This window comes from Chiloscyllium plagiosum, unplaced genomic scaffold (assembly GCF_037043375.1).
Source record: "Chiloscyllium plagiosum isolate Xiang-an unplaced genomic scaffold, Cpla_swu_hap1 HiC_scaffold_1, whole genome shotgun sequence".
Lineage (NCBI taxonomy): Eukaryota > Metazoa > Chordata > Chondrichthyes > Orectolobiformes > Hemiscylliidae > Chiloscyllium > Chiloscyllium plagiosum.
The window spans coordinates 76,004,398-76,023,243 of NW_028270139.1; the positions used below are offsets into that span (position 1 = coordinate 76,004,398).

Sequence of the window (18,846 nt, forward strand, 5' to 3'; positions counted from 1 at the left end):
TACTCACCAATAATCTCATAGCAAATGCTTATATCATCTTGTAAACATTTCAGTCATGCTGCTGTATTTAAGCCTAAATTACTGATATAGCAATATAATGAAAAGCAAAGACCTAGTCTTGAGATTAGCTGAAACCCACTGGTATCAGCCTTCGATTTGCAAAAACACAGTCACTCCCCATGCCCACTGCTTCCTCCAGCTGAACCAATTTTACATGCTACTTGCTATTTGTCCTTGGATTCCGGGAGTCAAAAGGTTTGCCAGTCAACAATGACCTTCCCTCAACAAATCTGTGTTGACTGTCTTAATTAATCTGTGCCATTTTAACTGACAGTTTGTACTGCCCTTCAGAGACCTTGCTTTCACAACTCTCGCAGGTCATGCATTCTCGATTTGAACAATCATCGACAGTATGTCGAAAAAAAATTCACTTGTCCACTTCTAGCTCATTTGGCAATTATTTAAAATCTACAACCTCCAGATCTGGACTAATTTGTAGGACTAGGCAATCTCTCCATCTCTGACAAGCCTCTCATAATTATGAATACTTTTTAAAAATTTCTTTGTAGCGTGATCTGCTCGAAGGAGAACAATTCTAACTTCTCTACTTCTTCTAATGGATAAAGCTCCTCATCCCTGGTATTATCCTGGTAAAACAGCTTTTGCAATTCTCTAGATGTCATTTTCCTAAAGTGTGGTACACAGAAATCTGCACCACGTTATAAAAAAATTGTAAAGATTTAGCATTGTTTCCTTGTTTTTGCATTCAATGGTCTTCATTAAAAACAAGTAACGCATATACTTTCTTTATTCCTGTATCAATTTTTCTGCCACTTTCAAATATTTGTGTACATGTGCCTCAGAAGCCTCTGTTTTCTCACATCCCTTAAAATTGCACAATTCAGATTGCCCCGTCTCTCCGTGTTGTCCCTTCTAAAGTGTGAGAACCTCAACTTTATCCTCAGTCACTTGCATCTGTCATATACCACTTCAGCAGCTGATATCCTCTTGAAGTCAACTGATACCTTCCTCACTATTTACTGTATTACAATGCCTGATATGATCAGGAGTCTTTGAAATTGCACTCTTTATCCCAAACTGTCATCAAAGAAGACATTTGCACTGATAGGGGTTAGGTCCTATTTCCCCATACAAACAGACTCATCAACAACAGGTGAATTGGAATGGTATTGCAGATTTAGGTTCTCATTGCGCTCATTAGATGAGAGATTTAGACTATTCAGCAGCTGATTCTCAACCAATTATTTACATTTGCCTTAATCTTGTTGCTTCAAAACAATGCCTTTATGATTACCAAACCAAAGGTTTAATCTGAATTCCCTATTTAGTTATCTATGTTTTCATGACACTAGGAGCCAATGATCGTTAGAGGAATTAAGAAATTCCTTGACCGAATATCAATATGTAATGAGGGTTTTTAATTCTTCATGATTACCCAAGAGTTTGGAAATTCTGAGATCAACACTAGTAAGACCAATAGCCCCCAACAGACTTGATTATAACTAACAGAATCAGAACAAAAATGTGCATTAAAGCTGCATCTTTATGGAACCCTGACAAAGCTATTCACTGTATGTTTCCAAATTCCATGGATTTTCTTTTTACATCTACAATAGTCTTGCAATTCTCTACCCACATAGTTTCATTTCCCTCTAGAGTGTTGGAAATCTGTGGAGACCAGAGCTTATACTCAGCTTACAGAATGTGCATTTCTGCACATAGCGATTCTCAGACGGGTAGATGTGCACCAATGGAAAAACTGACCATGCCCTCTATGTCCCTGCAGTGGGCTTTCAACCAGCTGGTTCCAGCCAACATTGACATCACAGTCTGCAAATGGTTGGAGACTTGTGGTGGCAGGAAGAAGTAAAAAACTCCAAGAAAAGAAGGCCATTCTGTGAAAACAACTTTGTATTGTCATGTGTTTGAATGTGCTGCACTTTGTTATTGGAAATGCCAAACAAATAGCACAGGATTGAGCTGTTGATGTTCTGCCCAGGACATGGACACAGAGACACACATACAGGAATAGAGAGACTGACGAGGTACATTGAGAAAATGTGTAAACTACCTGGTAGAGTAAAATGTAATTAGATGAGGCGGGTGATGCCCTGTGGAATGCTAAAGAATAACAGACCAAGTCTGAAATATTGCACTGGCGTCCAGTAAGAATGTGGGTGTTCTTGGCAATAAAGGCAGGGATTGTGGGTGTGAGAAAAAGAATGCAACGCTTTGTGAAATGATCAGTGAGCAAATCTGAATTTATTTAATTTTCAAACTGTGGTTTTGAAAGGTATACATCCTATGCCAGCTGTGATGTTCAAAATCCTCACAGCGCATCTCCCATGTGCTTGGAATGAGCAGATTTCCATCCGATTTTTTTGGCTGTGCTGCTAACAGCATCAAAACCAGGCTGTTGCATTCCAGTCCCAAAGAAGGAGAGGTCCAATTGAGACATGACCAAATAATGTCTGATGATGGCCAGGCAGTAATCAAAAAAAGTACTTCAAAGGACAAGTAGTTGCTCTTAAATGGCCACGTGACATACAAGTAATTTTCCTGTAAACGCTGGGTGGTACTTCAAGTTTAAATTTCCATAAATTCACAAATCGTTCAGGTCTAGTTGTTATAGTAGTAAATTCAGGATGCTTGAGAATGATTAGCCCATGAATTGCTGAAATGGTACATCTTATGACATATGCTATGAATTGGATTTTAATTTTAGCCTTCAAATTGTATTGGTTTCCCAGTGTTAAGACTTAGATGTGCATGTTGATAATGGCGCAGAAAACCAGTGGGACCTCTGAGGCCTCATAAATATTGGGTTCAATGTTTTATCTCCTTATCCAATGAACAAATGGATAGAGAGAGACAGAACAAACAAAAGAGCAGGAAATGAGGTAAAAGCAAGTCACCTCAGATACAAAAAGAGAAATAATAATAAGAAAATAAATTGTTAAATTAGAGAGAGTGAAAAGAGAAAGGAGAAACAATAAATAAACTACAATTCAGAAAACCTTCAGAAATAATTTGCTAGCTATGGGAGTGAGACTTCAGAATTTTTAGACCTGGAAGCTTGTTGGCGTGTTGGCCTCATGAATCACATCCTTATGCCATCCTTATGGCAGTCCAAAATGTCTGTGGTGAGATTTATTCCTACAAACAAAATTTATCCATAAATCTCATGACAAGATTCATTTTTGGTTTTGTTCAGGTTCACTGTGCAATGGGGCGAATGGTTTTTGCAATTTTGTGGAAATATAGAATTTCTGGTATATCTCTTCTTTACCACCAGCTGCCATTTCTCTATCCTCACTAGTAATGGCAGACTCATGAACTAATTAAGACCAAGGTTGTGGATGCTGGAAATCTGAAACGAAAACAGAAAGTGCCAGAGAAACTCAGCGGGTCTGGCTGATGAAGGGTCTCTGGACATGAAATATTGACTTGACTTTCTGTCCACAGATGCTGCCAGATCTGCTGAGTTTCTCCAGCAATTTCTGTTTTTGTACTCATGAACTAATTGCTATTTTCCCAGAAATTCAAAGCCCATTAAATTTAGAGATTAGCATAATAGCTGTGGAAATGTCAAGCTGTTTCTTTATATATAGCAAATGGAAGAAAAAGTGAATCCAGTAAGGCTAAAGTAAATTGTGACTTCCATAAGCAGTACAATCTTTTGATAAGCTGACCTCAGTTGAAGCAGTTCGATCAGATCTGGCTAAGTTCAGTTTAGTTTGGTTCAATTTTTGGATTTCTTGTAAAATAGCGATTTTCTCAAGGAAGTCCAAACTCAAGTTGGCTGAACTGATAAAGAGCCATGGTTCCTAGTTGGGTGACTGGCTCTGGTACATCCATGACTGAGGTTGCAAAGGGTTAGCCTAGGTCAAGTGATTAAGGGTAGGGCTTCATCTGTCAACAGGGTGGCTTAGTGGCAGATAACTGAACCATCGCATATGGCCTTCTGTCACAAAGGATCTGCTGAAAAAAAAAACAAATTTACAGTAGAGCATTTTATAAAGAGTGATAAAGTAAAATGACTAAATGATCGATACCCTTTCAATTAGGGTATTTACTGAATATGCTATTTTAAAAACAAAAATACTAATTAAACCAAAATTAATCTACTGCTCAAAATATACTCCTGCATACTCCATCTGACTTATCAACCATTTTCTGAAAATCAGAAGAGAAACCAGTCTAATAGCTGTGTCACAAATAGTAGTGACCTGGTATCAAGTAAGTTATACAAGCTCTCACTGTTTGAGTGTAGCAGAAAAATGACATACCTTGCAAATAAAAATAAACTATAGAAAACCTTTCCAATGTTTCTGGAATCATGTGCAGTCTGTCTCTCTTTTCTTTCCCTTCAGTAATTTTCCACAAAGATGGACATATTCTGGAAGATATTCCTGATACTGGATTGCCTCTTCATGGAAGTCTTCAAAGGTAACCATCTCAGTATGTGTTCTAAGTGAAAATTATTTTGAAAAATGCAACTTTGGCTGTGTAGTACAATTGAAAATATTAAACCGACTTAAAATCTTAATCTGAAACAGAAAAATGTTTTCCTTCGTCTGTTTGTTGTGGTCCCAGCCTAGTCAGGAATTGAAATCTCTGAGGGTGAGCTTGTCTTCCTTTGAAGGAAAGGAGATGGTCTGGTGCAGATTTGTATTGCATTTTGTCTCCGTGTCGTTCCTTGTTTGGTGTGTGGTTTTGAGGATTTTATAATCGAGATTTAAGGATTTTAAGGACAACAATGTCAAACAAATGCTGTGCCTGTTCTTCTTATTTTCCAAACTTCTCTTTTCCTGCCTCATGCAGGAGACTGCCATTAAGTTGTCTCAGTTTTTCTGTCAGATGTTCCACTTAAGTTTATTTGTCTTGTACTTATCAATGGCTACAATGGCAGATGCCTGTGTTGAATTTTGTTGGTCAGCTGGGGCAAGTTGCCTATGTGTGGCAACCAATGGAAAGGAACCATGAGGAACTAAAGAAGGGGTAGTGTGAAGCACTGAAGGTAATAAAAGTATCTTTGTACATAAAGTAGTTGAATGTTTCTGATGTTTCCAGATATTGATTGTTACTCATCTCTTAATAGAACAATTCATGCGATAATGACAACAAATAATTCAATTTTTGGAATGCATGCAACGATTAGATTAGATTCCTCACAGTATGGAAACAGGCCATTTGTCCCAACAAACCAACACCAACTCTCTGAAGAGTAATCCCCAGACCCATTCCTCTACCCCACCCTACATGCACCTAACACGATGGGCAATTTAGCATGGCCAATTCATCTGCACATCTTTGGACTGTGGGAGGAAACCGAAGCACCTGGAGGAAACCCACATGGACACGGGGAGAATGTGCAAACTCCACACAGACAGTCGCCCGAGACAGGAATCAAACTGTGAGCTAGTAGTGCTAACTACTGAGTCACCGTGCTGCCCAAATCATCTAAGAGCTTTGACAGCTAAGACTAGATGTAAAGAAACAGATACTATGCTTCATTTGACTTTTTGATCATTTGGAGGAAATGTGTTGGAAAAATGTACTGATACATGTTTCTGGTCAGCGAGATGTCACCCTTGATGTATTCATTTGGAAACTGGTCCGGCATGTGTTTTCATTGCCTGCATTATTTCCAACAATGTATTTTTAATGCACTTAAAAATATTTGAAGACAACATACTCAAGCCTGATTTTCTTTACTCAGAGTTTAATTACCAGTGTGATCTGGTGACTTAGAAGTATTGACATTCTTATACACTGTGGTATAAGACATGGGGTATAGAAGCAAAGTTAAGCCAACCTAGTCTGCTTCACATGTTTCTCAACCTCATCATCTTATTTTCTCCCCGTAACCCTTACTAATCAAGGACCTATCTGTCCCAGTCTTGAATATACTCAATGACTTGGCCTTCACAGCCTACTGTGGCAATGAGTTCCACAGATTCACCACCCGCTGGCTGAAGAAATTCCTCCTCATCTCAATGCTGAAGGGTTATACCTTCATTTTGAGGGTGTGCCCTCAGGTCCCCGTCTCTACTACTAGTGGAAACACCTTTTCTACGTCCACTCGGTCCAGGTCTCTCGGTATTCTGCAAGTTTCAATCAGATACCCCCTTATTCTTCTCGACTCCATCACAGATCCAGTATAGAAGGTTTTCACTATAAGGATGAATGATTCTCCAATTTCTGCCAGCTCATCAAGGCAGAAGCTAAGCAGATGTAAGCTACTTGCCACAGTTGGGGGAAGCCTTTTGGTAATGCTACCCTGAACCATCTAGCTGGGGTATTACAGCGATTGATTGGTAGAGGTCTGGTGCCAGAGTAGTTGTCTGTCCTCTAGTGGTGAATGGTACTGTGCTGAAGGAAGAAAGCAACCGTGTATTTGGGAGCACTGTAAATGATTATGAGCAATCTGATTTTTGAACTGCACTTCATTATGTTTGTGGTGACATTGAAGTAATTGGCTCTGACAGAAGATAATTGAGCACAGCAGACTATTCGTTTAGTTCTATGAATGATGATCATACTTCTTTTACTTACTTTCAGGGCCCCAGCTGGCTGAAAGCCAGACAATACCAGATGTTTACCCCAGCACAGTTGAAATAAGAGTTGCTCTCCATACGTCATTCAACTTGAAGTGCTCCGGGGAGAATGAAGTGGATTGGGAGTTGCCAGTTTACGAATCTTTTGAGGAGAATGTCAGTACAAAAGATGAAAACAACAACAGTGGAAACTTTGTGAAATCACTTGAGGTCCATAATGCAACAGGAATTTATACTGGCCGGTATACCTGCTATTACCCAGCAGTCCAGCTTGATGACGAGATTGAGGGACGAGATATCTACGTTTTTGTTCCAGGTCTGTGCAAATTGAAGGGAACAATTCAACTTTGTACTCAGGAAAACTTTAGGTTTCATTGTCAATTGGTTTTATTAGCTGTCTTTTCCTCACATCCCTTTCAAACTATTTTTCACCCTGTTTCTTCTGAAGGTCCAATTCTGCTGGGTGAAACTACTGGGGGGGTACCACCCATTTCGTACCTCAGCCATGTAGTCACTCTTGTGAGCCAAGTGTGAGTCAATATAGTCAGTGTTGACAGTTTATTAATCCTTGCACAGGTTGTAACTGATCCCCAGCATGACAGCATTTCATAAGGTCACTCTTTCCAACAATCTTCATTGGATAGCAATCATCAAAAGGGAACTTTGGTTAATTTACTTTTCTTCCTCTGTAGGATGAACATAGACACCAATTATAGCAATGTGGCTGAGACTGGAGGTTGGATCTGGCACTTCCAAAGATTTTGCATAGCTCAATTCCACACTTCACATTGCATTTACCAATGAAAATGTCAAAGCAGCTACTGCTGCGTACCTTCTAATTTGGAATTGCTGGAATTGCTTCTTTCAAATTTGAATTCACAGCCCTAAAAGTTTAACTTGGAAATTTGTGCTTGTCCTACTGACTCTGCCACAATAAATGTTTCTATTTCTGGGCAAATGTCTCTCCCCTTTCTCTTGTCATGGTGTTATCTCCTCCCTTGAGATACAGATTAACAGATGCTATTGTCTCACCTAATGTGTGAACGTCACTGATGAGTATTAACAGGCTAGTCAACAGGGGAGAGAAGCTAAAGACGATATAAACATCTGCCAAATATACTCCAGGACAGATGTCACTAAAATTGATAAGGAGAGTCAACATTGAAACCAAGGTTTCTGACATTTGAACCTTTCAAGATTTCATAGCATGGGCTGTAAAGCAAATTTTATTTGCAGAGAGGTCTGAGAACTGCAATGTAGGACATCAGAATTGGTGGTTTACCCATTCCATGCTTTCCCTCCAACACCACCTCTAACATTATTGACAAGGCTGAATACTTCTGGAATATCATATATATATTTTACCAACAGTCATCCACAAGCCTCACCGCCCGTATCTCAATACTCCTATCCTCTCTCACTGGGCCTTGCTAAGCCATTAATGATGATGATGCTTTTTTTTAGATTAGATTAGATTACAGTGTGGAAACAGGCCCTTCGGCCCAACAAGTCCACACCGACCCGCCGAAGCGAAACCCACCCATACCCCTACATTTACCCCTTACCTAACACTACGGGCAATTTAGTATGGCCAATTCACCTAACCTGCACATCTTTGGACTGTGGGAGGAAACCGGAGCACCCGGAGGAAACCCACGCAGACACGGGGAGAACGTGCAAACTCCACACAGTCAGTCGCCTGAGTCGGGAATTGAACCCGGGTCTCTGGCGCTGCGAGGCAGCAGTGCTAACCACTGTGCCACCGTGCCGCTTGTTGCTCCATGCCAACCCTCTCAAAGCCTGTAACCCTTTTATTCATTCCTGATGAAGGGCTCTTGCCCAAAATGTCTATTCTCCTGCTCCTCAGATGCTGCCTGACTTGCTGTGCTTTTCCAGCGGCACGCTCTCAACTCTCTTATTTAGCCAACCGTGCCAACCTTTTCCACCCACCCCATGCCTGACCATCCAATCTCAGTTCTTCTTGGCTGTCCATTTCAGAATCCCACCTTGCCTTTAATCTTTCCCAGCTCCCACCATTAAAGGTATCAGAGCTGCTCTGTTTAATTATTTTCCCTCTGGCTACAACAATCTGCTCCCCATCCTATTACATGCCCACTGAAATGAATTGTGAATCTCCGCTGACATTACTGCAAAAAGCCCAACCAAAAAACAACTAACCTGATCACCCTCATTTCCTGCCAGGTGAGTCAGGTTTTAACAGTAAGGCTGTTTTAAAATTTAATGTATTAATTGAATGCCAACATATTATTAAAAGACTACTTCTTAAGAATTGTGGGTTTCATTTCAAAGTTCCAACAGTAGCTTCAGAAGGACAGAAGGGTCTGAAGTGTTCTTGTTTATTTCAAAGAATTTCTTATAAAAGCAGAAATTCTTCTAATTAGTTTATTGCATTCTTCACAGCTAGTTTATGCAAAAACTATGATTTCTCCATCTGACAGTTTGAATTGGAGACTTTCCAGGATGCTCTGTGCTTGGCTGGTAGAAGTTAGAATATGAGTGACAAGTTGGATGACATCAGTTTTTCCTTTGCTCTAAGCTGAAACTCCCTTTGGCAAATTGACTATGAGCAGCTGAAAGTCATTCAAACCAAAAAATAAATTAGTTGATGTCACAATTTTTAGTTGCCAAACACTTAGCAGTTTGAATTAGATGGCTTTGTGTAACCATTGCTCTGACTAAAATCCCTGAGGTGTCTTCTTATTATAATATGGCACCAGTACAACGTTTTATACTCAGAGTTCATTCCAGGTATTGAATAATGCTGGACCCCTTTCATGAAAAACTTTGTAGTGGAAACAAACCACAAGATAACAGTTCTCAGTGAAAAAACAACTAATTTTACATCTAAATTCTTATTCCAAAAGAAGAAATGTACTAATGTATCAGTGACTGTCAGAGTGCAGATAGTGCAAGATACTTGTATGAAATAAAAATTCTCTCAATTTTCACCTGCTTTTGGATAAGGTATTTTGAGAAAGTGGGGACTGCAGATGCTGGAGATCAGAGTCGAGAGTGTGGTGCTGGAAAAGCACAGCAGGTCAGGCAGCATCTGAGGAGTAGGAGAATCAACATTTCAGGCATAAGCCTTTCATTCATGTGCTTTCCAGCACCACACTCTCGACTCTAAAGTATTTTGATGTTGTCTATTGAGATGCTTAATGATGTTTTGCAAAATCTATCATAAATATGTTTAGACATTTTAGTCCATTCATTTTAAGTTTTATTTCTTTCAAACATTGCCAAAGCAGTTAATTATTAAATCCATTGGTCTTTTTCCAGATCCTGACTATCCTTTCATCCCACAAGCCTACTTTGAAAATATAGTAATAGCAGCAGAGGGTGAAGTTGCAGAGATCCCATGTCGTGTATCTGATCCAGATGTCTATGTCACCCTGCTCAATGTCGATACTAACACCATAATTCCTACAACCTATAATAATAAAGAAGGATTCAGTGGCCTCTTCAAAGAGGGGACATATACCTGCATCACAACGATCAATGGTGTAGAGCACAGATCAGAAGAATACATTGTTAATAGATTTAAAGGTGAAGCAATTTTTGAATTTATTGTCTTTCATTAGAGCAATAATAGTTGAAATGTATTGAACAACATTTATTTATTTATAAGTTCATAAGTTTATTTATCAGCAGTTAAACATCAATTAATTCAACAGTCAGAGTAGAGAAATATTATTGAACATTTGGATAGTGTGGTACTAGTTAATGAAGCATTTTGGCATTGTAATTAAGTGCAACATTTAAAACATTCTAAAAGGTTTTTTTGAAAGGCCTTTTTCTTTCGCTGTAAACAACATTAGTTTTGAGGAATGGAACATCTCAGTCACATGTAGTACAGACAGACACAGCATGATCTCCTTGTATTCCATAATGTTATGGGTCCATTCAGCCTCAGGAGTGTATTAGTGTCAATTCCCTTCCTCCCCATCTCTGTTGCTTACTCAGCTGTGGCTGCACACTTACTGCTGTGTCAGAAGGTTGCAACCTCACTACAAATATCTAGGCTACCACTCCAGTGGAGTACTGTACTTTCAGAGGTGATTTCTTCTGTGTGCAACACTATTCCTACAGCACAGGCTGATATAAGCAACCCCATGGCACTATTTCAAAGAAAAGAAGGGGAGTTATTCCTTGCCAATGTTATTCTCTCAATCAACAATGTAAAAGCATATTAAATGGCCATAATCACATTGCTGTTTGTGGGACCTTTTGGGTATAAATTGGCCACTTACTTTCCCATATTACAACAGCAACTGCACTTCAAAGAAATGTTTATTTGGTTGGAAAGCACTTAGGGATATCCTAAAATTGTGAAGTGTGCCATATAATTCATAGCACTGAATCCCTACAGTGCGTAAAGAAGCCATTTGGCCCATCGAGTCCGCATTCAACTCTCTAACAAACATCACACCCAAACCCTAATCTATCCATGTATTTACCATGGCTATCCCACCCAACTTGCATATCCATGGACACTATGGGCAATTTAGCATGGCCAATTCACCTACCCTGCATATCTTTGGACTGTGGGAGAAACCAGAGAACCACGAGGAAACCCATGCAGAGGAGAATATGCAATCTTAACAATCACAGTCACCCAAAGCTGGAATTGAACTCAGATCCCTGATGCTGTACAGTGCTAACCACTGAGGCACCATGCCATCCAAAATGCTAATCTTTCTTTGTCTTTTTTTATTTTAACCTCTCTGAGTGAGATTGTTAAATTGTGAGAAGTTAGGGTTTTGTTGAAGAGTCACTGGACTTGAAACATTAACTCTGTTTTTCTCTCCACAGATGTTTCCAGATCTGCTGAGTTTTCACTTTCCAGCACTTTCTGTTTTTGTTTCAGATTTTCAGCAACCACACCTCTTCGTTTATGTTATTGTTTTGAGAGGAAGTTTCCAGACTAGTTAGGAAATAAGTGGACGTTGCAAAAACACAATTTCACATTAGTTCTCAATAATAAAAAATAGAAGAGATTTCAATCAACTGGAACTGATTCATTTCAAACCTTGGTTATATGGTGTAAACACATTGTGGTAGATGGACCCTATCATAAACCTTCGTGTAGTAACATGATAACTAGTATGAAACATAAAGACACTTAAAAGTACTTAATTACAGTTTAAAGATAAATTTTTAATTTTATGACTTCTGAAAGATCAAGGAAATTTAAATTAAAAGATAATTTTACATCTAGATATTAAATGATACACAACACACTTTGCTTTGTATATTAGGATAATGACTTAATCAGCATTTATGACCAAATAAAGACCTTGTTATTATTACCCACTAAATAGTGCTACTTAATTATGGATACTATCATCCAATAAAATAGCATCTACTTCTGAATTTCTTTTCACTGTAAAAATAAGAGTTCCTTTACTCATCCTCAGCACTAAGGAGGGAGGAGGGGAGTGTTCTTCTTTTGTCATTTGTAATAAAATTATAAGGGTATTCTACAACATATTTTTAAGAAATGTAAATTATATCTTTATTATTTTTGAACAGTCAGTTGTTATTGATAAATTAAAAGCACTATCATGTCTGTTCCCACTGAAATGTGTTTTAATAACTTTTTGTATTTTATTTTCTAGTGGCAGATGATCTTTATGTTGAAATAGAAGCTGAGAAAACCGTAGTGAAAGTGGGTGAACCAATCTTTGTGACTTGTCTAGTAATGGATAATGAAGTGGTGAACATAGACTGGAATTATCCAGGAAAAAATGTAAATAAAATTGTTTTTTTTCTTGGATTACTTTGCTTCCTCAAGTGGAATCAAGTTTTGGGAGAACAATGCTTGATTGCTGAAAATAATGGAGGTGTAATATTTTCATAGTCTAAATAATGTTTTAACAGTACAAGATGATGTAGACCTGAAGGTAGCAGTCTCTGTAGAGGATTCAGTATATTTTGAGATTTAGTGATCACTGTTCATGATAATCTTCCAAAGCAGTATATCAAGAAACCAATTTGGAAATTTAAAATCTTTGAAATGTTATTATGCAATGTAACAAGATTCATCAATAATTTATCAATATTGGGAAGAGTGATTATAATTTGGTGGAATTTTATATTGTGTTGGAGAGTTGGAACCTGGAAACTCAGATTTCAAATCTGAGCAGAGTAGTCTGAGCAAGTGTGAAAGCCTTGTTGGCCAAGGTTAATTGGAATACAACATTAGTAAATAGGATGATGGATAAACAAAGGCAAAAATTTAAATTATTACTGTAATTCATGACTCATAATAATTTGCAATCCCTTAAAAGAATGAAAACCCCATGGGAAAACTGTGGTTAATAAGATAAGTTCAAAAGTAAAATTAAATTAAAGAAAGGCGTTCTGACATTACCAAATAAAGTATTAAATTTGGTGATAGGGAGAATTCTAGAAATGAGCTAAGGAGGCCAGATAAGTGATAACAGCAAATTGGATTTGACAGTAAGTTAGTGAGAGATATAAAAATAAATTGTAACAGCCTTAATAGGTGTGTCGGAAGGAAGAGATTAGTGCCGGTGTACATGAGTCTCTTAGAGGCAGAGTTTGGAGAAATTGTAATGGCAGGACCATTAATTATATATTTTCTGTGTTCAAAAGCATTCCAGAAGTAGTGGGTAACTAAAAGTTTAGTAAAACTGAGGAACATAAGTGAGGCACATTAGTAAAGAAATACAATAGGGCTAATTAATGAGATTAATATCCATTGAATTCAAAAGCCTGTTTATTCATTTGAAAAGGAACAGTTGCAGAGACAGTGGACAGATTATTTTTGATCCCACAGATCTCTTCAAGTTCTGAAACAGTTTCCATGGAAAATAGGAGACCTCGCCCCTATACTGAAGAAAGGAAGGACAAAGAAAATAAAGAATTATATGTCAGTGAACAGGGAACATAGTAAAACCTATTATTACTATGTTGATAACAAGACATTATTGTGCAGAATCAGCATGGATTTATCAAAAGCAAGTCAAGCTTGCCTAATCCAGTTTGTTGAGGATGTAACTAAGATAAAGGAATGAATGAACTAGTATAAATGAGTGAACTAAATGAATGTAGTTATTTGAATTTTGAAAATGTTTTTCATAAGATGCCTTCCAATGTGTTGTTACATTAAAATTGGAGCTTTGGAAATAGGCAATAAATTAGCAGAAATTGAGGATTGGTTAAAGATCATAAATCAGACAATAAGAATAAATTAATCATTTTCAAAATGACAGGTTTTAACTAGTGGGATACCATACATTTCAGTGCTTGGACCTAAAGCGTTTACAATCTATGTCGATAACTTGGATGATGGGATGTGTAATATTACAAAGTTTGCTGTCTATACAAAGTTAGCTGGGCAAGAAAGCTCTAAGAAACAGAGAGATTACAGAAGTGTATAAATGGGCTAAGTGAATGGAGAAATACATGGCAGCGGAAATTTCATGTGCAGAAATGTGAAGTTGTCCAATTTGGTTGAAAAAACAGAACATTTTTAAATTGTGAGATATGAGTAAATAATTGCATTCAAAGGGATCTCGTGGGTCCTTGCACACAAATCGCAGAAAGTTTGCATGCAGGTACAGGAATTAGCAAAACAAATAGTATGTTAGCTATTGGAATATAAGTGTAAACACATCTAATTGCAATTCCATATGGTTTTAGTAAGACCACACATGGAATTTGCTGCTCTAGTGTGATGTATAGAGAAATCATTTGGGAAAATTCCTGTTAGTGCTTCAACTTTAGCACTGTGGGGCAGCTAAAACATTTTACTTTAACACTATTATTCGTACAGTGTATCCTGAGAATTTTCAAGTTAGCTCTGTTGCTAAAAAAGAGCATTTTGTTGCAAATTTTTAAAAATAAATTCTGAAGGATAAAAGTAAAATAAATCATAATCATTCATACGGATATCTTGTTTCACTACAGAAAGGATCTGAGGCACACCAAGTTCTTAAGGAAATAAGACAACCAAGCTTAAAAATAATGAAGACTTTGCAAATTGAGAAAGCCACTCTGGAAGATACTGGACTCTATGAATGTTCTGTGTTACATGCAACTCAAGATACCAAGCGATTAAAGCAGGTTAACATCCTTGTTAGTGGTGGGTATAAATTAGTATGGAATCGCTGATTTTATTTCTATATATTATGTGTTCTAATGCATGTCCATGTGCAAAAACCACACATTTACAACAGGTGTTCCTTGAAAAGTTTTGTAATATATTATTATGTCACTTTTTTGATGCAATTTTCAGACATGATGAAAGATTTTGCATTTAGACTTAAAATTCGACCAAATGCAATGGAATTGAGCTATTGCTAGGATCAAAAAATCACATGGTCATCCCCTCTCCCCTACCAGATACATGAGTTGAGACACACACTATTGTGGGCATACACCATTGAATGGGAATGTGGGGGTATGCTCCAAATAAGTTTGAAAATCCAAACACCATCGACACATTCTCTAACAACATAATATTCTGTAAAATGCTGCAGTTTATCACAGGATTTCAGCATCTTTGCCCATGTTTTTAGATGATATTCCGAATTTGTTTTGAAGACTCTATAACTCTGTGAAGAAAGGAAAACCTATGGCATGAAGAAGAGTAGTTCCAATATCAGGTGTCAGCCATAGTTGTCTGGTTAACACTCTCATGTTTTAATTTGAAATTTGTGAATTCAAGTTCCACTCCAGAGTGTTGAGCATGTCACCTAGATGGATACTTCAGCACAGTGCTGAGATAGTATTGCACTGTATTTCAGATAAGATGCTAAATCAGGGCACTGCTTAACTGATGTAAAAGATTCTATCACACTGATTGCAATGATCTGGCCCATATTTATCTCTCAATGAACAGCACCAAAACATAGTATCAGGCCATGATTTGTCTATGGGAGCTTGTAGTGTGCAAATTTGCTGCAATCGTTCTTACAGGGAGGGATATAAAAGGATCCAGAGGGGCAACTTTTTCATAGAGAGGATGGTGAGTGGCAGGAATAGGCTTCCAGAGATAATGGTGGAAGCGAGTACAATTTTGTAATTTAAGAAACGTTTGGACAGGTACGTGGATGGGATAGGTATGGAAGGATATGAACCAAATGCAGGCCAATGGGATTAGATTAATTGAGAAAACTAGGCAGCATGGACAAGTTGGGCCAAATGGCATGCTTCCATGCTGTAAGTCCCTATGACTTTATGCCTCTACATTCAAACAGTGTCTTCCAAAACATTTAATTGACTGTAAGGTGCTTTTGGACAATTTGAGATTGTGCAAGCCACTCTAAAAATGCAATTTGTTATTTCAATGAAATACACTGTGAAATGAGATTGAGATGCAATCCTGATGAATGTCGAGAGTGTAGAGAAGAAACAAATGTGTTTTAATGCAATGGTGGATGTAGGGATTTCTGAAAGAGGCAGTGACTATTCAAAGTATTTAATGGCAAGTCCTACTTGACTTTCCCCTAAAATGGGAGCTAATGGAGCATGCCAAATCGCCAGTTTTTAAAAAAATCCTATATTACAGAGAACTACAGCAAGTTTTCTGGACTGATGTGATTTATTTGCCTCCCATGTTCTTCATTCCTAGACAAAGGATTTATTAATTTGGATCCTAGCTATGGAACAGAAGAATTTGCAGACCTACATGAAGTCAAACAATTTGTGGTGAACATTGAAGCTTACCCTGAACCCATGGTGTCATGGCTGAAAGACAATGTCACCTTGCAAGAAGATAACAACGAGGTGATGATCAACACAGTAAAAACCCAGGAAATTAGGTAAATCAGAAGTCAGACCACAGTATCAGTCAAACACATAGTAAATTTTCTGGAAGAAATCCATGCTAGTTCTTTATCTTTTACATTACTGACAATTCTTTGGGACTGTGTCATAAAAACATGAGAAATAGGAACAGAACTAAGCCATTTAGCCCTTTGACGGCTCAATAACATTCACTAAGAGCATGACTGACCATCCACTTCAGTTCTATTTCTCACACTATCCCCATATCCCTGGATTCCCTTAGTACATAACATTGATTTTTGTTTATCATGTATTCATCACCTGAACATCTACAGCTCTTTAAGGTTAAGAATTCCAGTTAGAAATTTCTTCTGACTTTATCCTAAATGTCTGAGATTATATCTCCTAATTCTAGACTAGCAGGAACAGGGAAGCAACCTCTAAGTGTCTACTCTGTCCAGCTCTCTCAGAATCAAATGTGCTTCACATTTTACTCAACTCAATGTCAGTAGCACTCTGACATCTGAGTCAGAAAATCATGGGGTCAAGCTCTACTTCAGATAAGTCAACAGAAAATCTAGTTCAATCAGTACGAGGGCATGCTACACTGTCAGGGGTTCTGTGTTTCAATTTGGATGTTACACCAAGGATTCATTTGCCCTCGCAGGTGGGCCATGAGATTTCTATTACTAAAAGTACTGTTTTGAAACAGGAAATCTCTTCTTCTTGCCATTTATCCCTCAAGTAAATCCAGATTATCAGAGTATTTATCTTTATTTGACTTTGAGTGGGACTTTGTGTGAAAACAGTCTGCCTTGCTTTCTGTTTTTGGAGCAGTGCCAATATCCTGAACCCACTCTAAGCTACATGCCTCCACTAAGAAAATGAAATTTAATGCTATCTCAGTTTACTATTTCCTTATTTGCTACTTGATTCTTATTTTATACAGGTATCAAAGTAACCTGACCTTGATTCGTGCGAAGAAACAAGACAGTGGGGCTTACACCATTGTTGTTAAAAATGAAGATAATAGTACCAGTCACACATTTTACTTACAAGTTAAAGGTACATGAACAAACTCCAATACATACTTTAACTAGTCAATATTTGTAGTACCTGTTTTAATGCTAGGAAATATTAATGTGATAGTTCCAAATTTAGAAGATTAAGCACTCAGATGTGTAATGCTGATAATCTTAAAATACTCAAACACTTGAAACATATTAGCAGGTCCACCAATCTCTAAAAAGAAATGTGTCAGTTACAAAGTAATCTTCACAAAAGGTCAGATTGGTTTGAACTACCAATGAGTTTCAAGCAGGGGCATGTGCAAAATGCTTTTGCTGGTCTAATTTTGAGGCCTCATCTTCATGCCACTGATCAGCTGCCCTGCCTAAAACAGCCAGAATTAAAGGAAAAATTGTCATCACATAGGCAGGTTGTTGGAAAGGATTCTCAGGGAGTTCCAAGGGATTACAGAAGGATGGGAAGATGTGAGACAGTGGAGGTAGTAACTTTCGTGTGGGATTTGAAAGATCATTCCTACTTCTCCAGGTCACACGTAAGAAGGATTATATTTTAACTTTGGACCTTCTCCCTGTCTTTTCGAAAACTGCTGATGTGCTTTGAGCCAGTGTGCAAGCCAGAACCCCTTCCTCACTTGGATCTGGGTCAAATGCAACTACAAGGTCCTATCTTTGTTAAATATGAATTTGAGAATCCTGTGTCTATATAATCCTATATATTAGGGTGGCAGGAAAAGAGTGACTGTCAGGAAGGTAACCGACCAGCACAGTTTTAATTACATGCTTACCAGTTTTCTGCCAAGAGTGGGTTCACTGCTTTGTTCTGACAATTGAGAATATGAAATTTTGATTTTCTTAGCTACTTTAACCGGTTGTGTGTCATGTTCAAGTAAACTCTGCTAATTAAAGAACAAAATGTGACTGGAGTCTTATTTCATTCATGATCCAGGATCTTTCACATTTTGCCTTCTTGATCTCTGTGTGAGATGGCTGATACTCTAAAGATGACCCTTACGAACTGTGAGCAATTCTTGGTAGTTTCCTGTGTCACGTATATCCTTAATGATGTTAGTGCAGAGTAAAATGCTGTGGATCAGATTGTACTTGGGTAGACAAGCACAGATCAAACCTTTTCATGTCATTTTATGTTTTCTTTTACAGTGCCTGCAAAAATCATCAATCTTGTTGATGTCCACCATGGTTCTGCGAGTGGTCAGATAGTTTCATGTTCGGCAGATGGGACACCAAGCCCAGAGGTTGAATGGCTGATATGTACAGACCTAAAAAAGTGAGGACTTAATCATTCAATCATGCAGCATACTAAGTGAGGAAAAAAAGCTTCTTTGAACAAAAAAAATATAGTTCCCTTAATTATCATTCAGTTAAAAAAAAAGAAACTTTCCAGTAGAGAAAAGTATTTCCCTCATTGCCTCTAAGTAAATGGCATTTTAATTGTTTTCAGA

At 37.8% G+C, this 18,846-nt stretch overlaps 1 protein-coding gene across 3 annotated transcripts in view; it reads left to right on the plus strand.

Annotated features, from left to right (window-relative positions):
• The window catches only part of pdgfra (platelet-derived growth factor receptor, alpha polypeptide), a 57,322-nt gene that overhangs the window by 19,083 nt on the left and 19,393 nt on the right, over window positions 1–18,846 (plus strand). For all 3 annotated transcript variants that reach the window (XM_087988127.1, XM_043690827.2, XM_043690838.2), the window contains exons 2-9: window positions 4,395–4,470; window positions 6,586–6,897; window positions 9,882–10,148; window positions 12,221–12,351; window positions 14,538–14,712; window positions 16,204–16,393; window positions 17,308–17,423; window positions 18,545–18,671. In XM_087988127.1, the coding sequence (XP_087844253.1) occupies window positions 4,410–4,470; window positions 6,586–6,897; window positions 9,882–10,148; window positions 12,221–12,351; window positions 14,538–14,712; window positions 16,204–16,393; window positions 17,308–17,423; window positions 18,545–18,671 (1,379 nt within the window). In that variant the 5' untranslated portion in view covers window positions 4,395–4,409. The remainder of the gene's footprint in view (window positions 1–4,394; window positions 4,471–6,585; window positions 6,898–9,881; window positions 10,149–12,220; window positions 12,352–14,537; window positions 14,713–16,203; window positions 16,394–17,307; window positions 17,424–18,544; window positions 18,672–18,846) is intronic.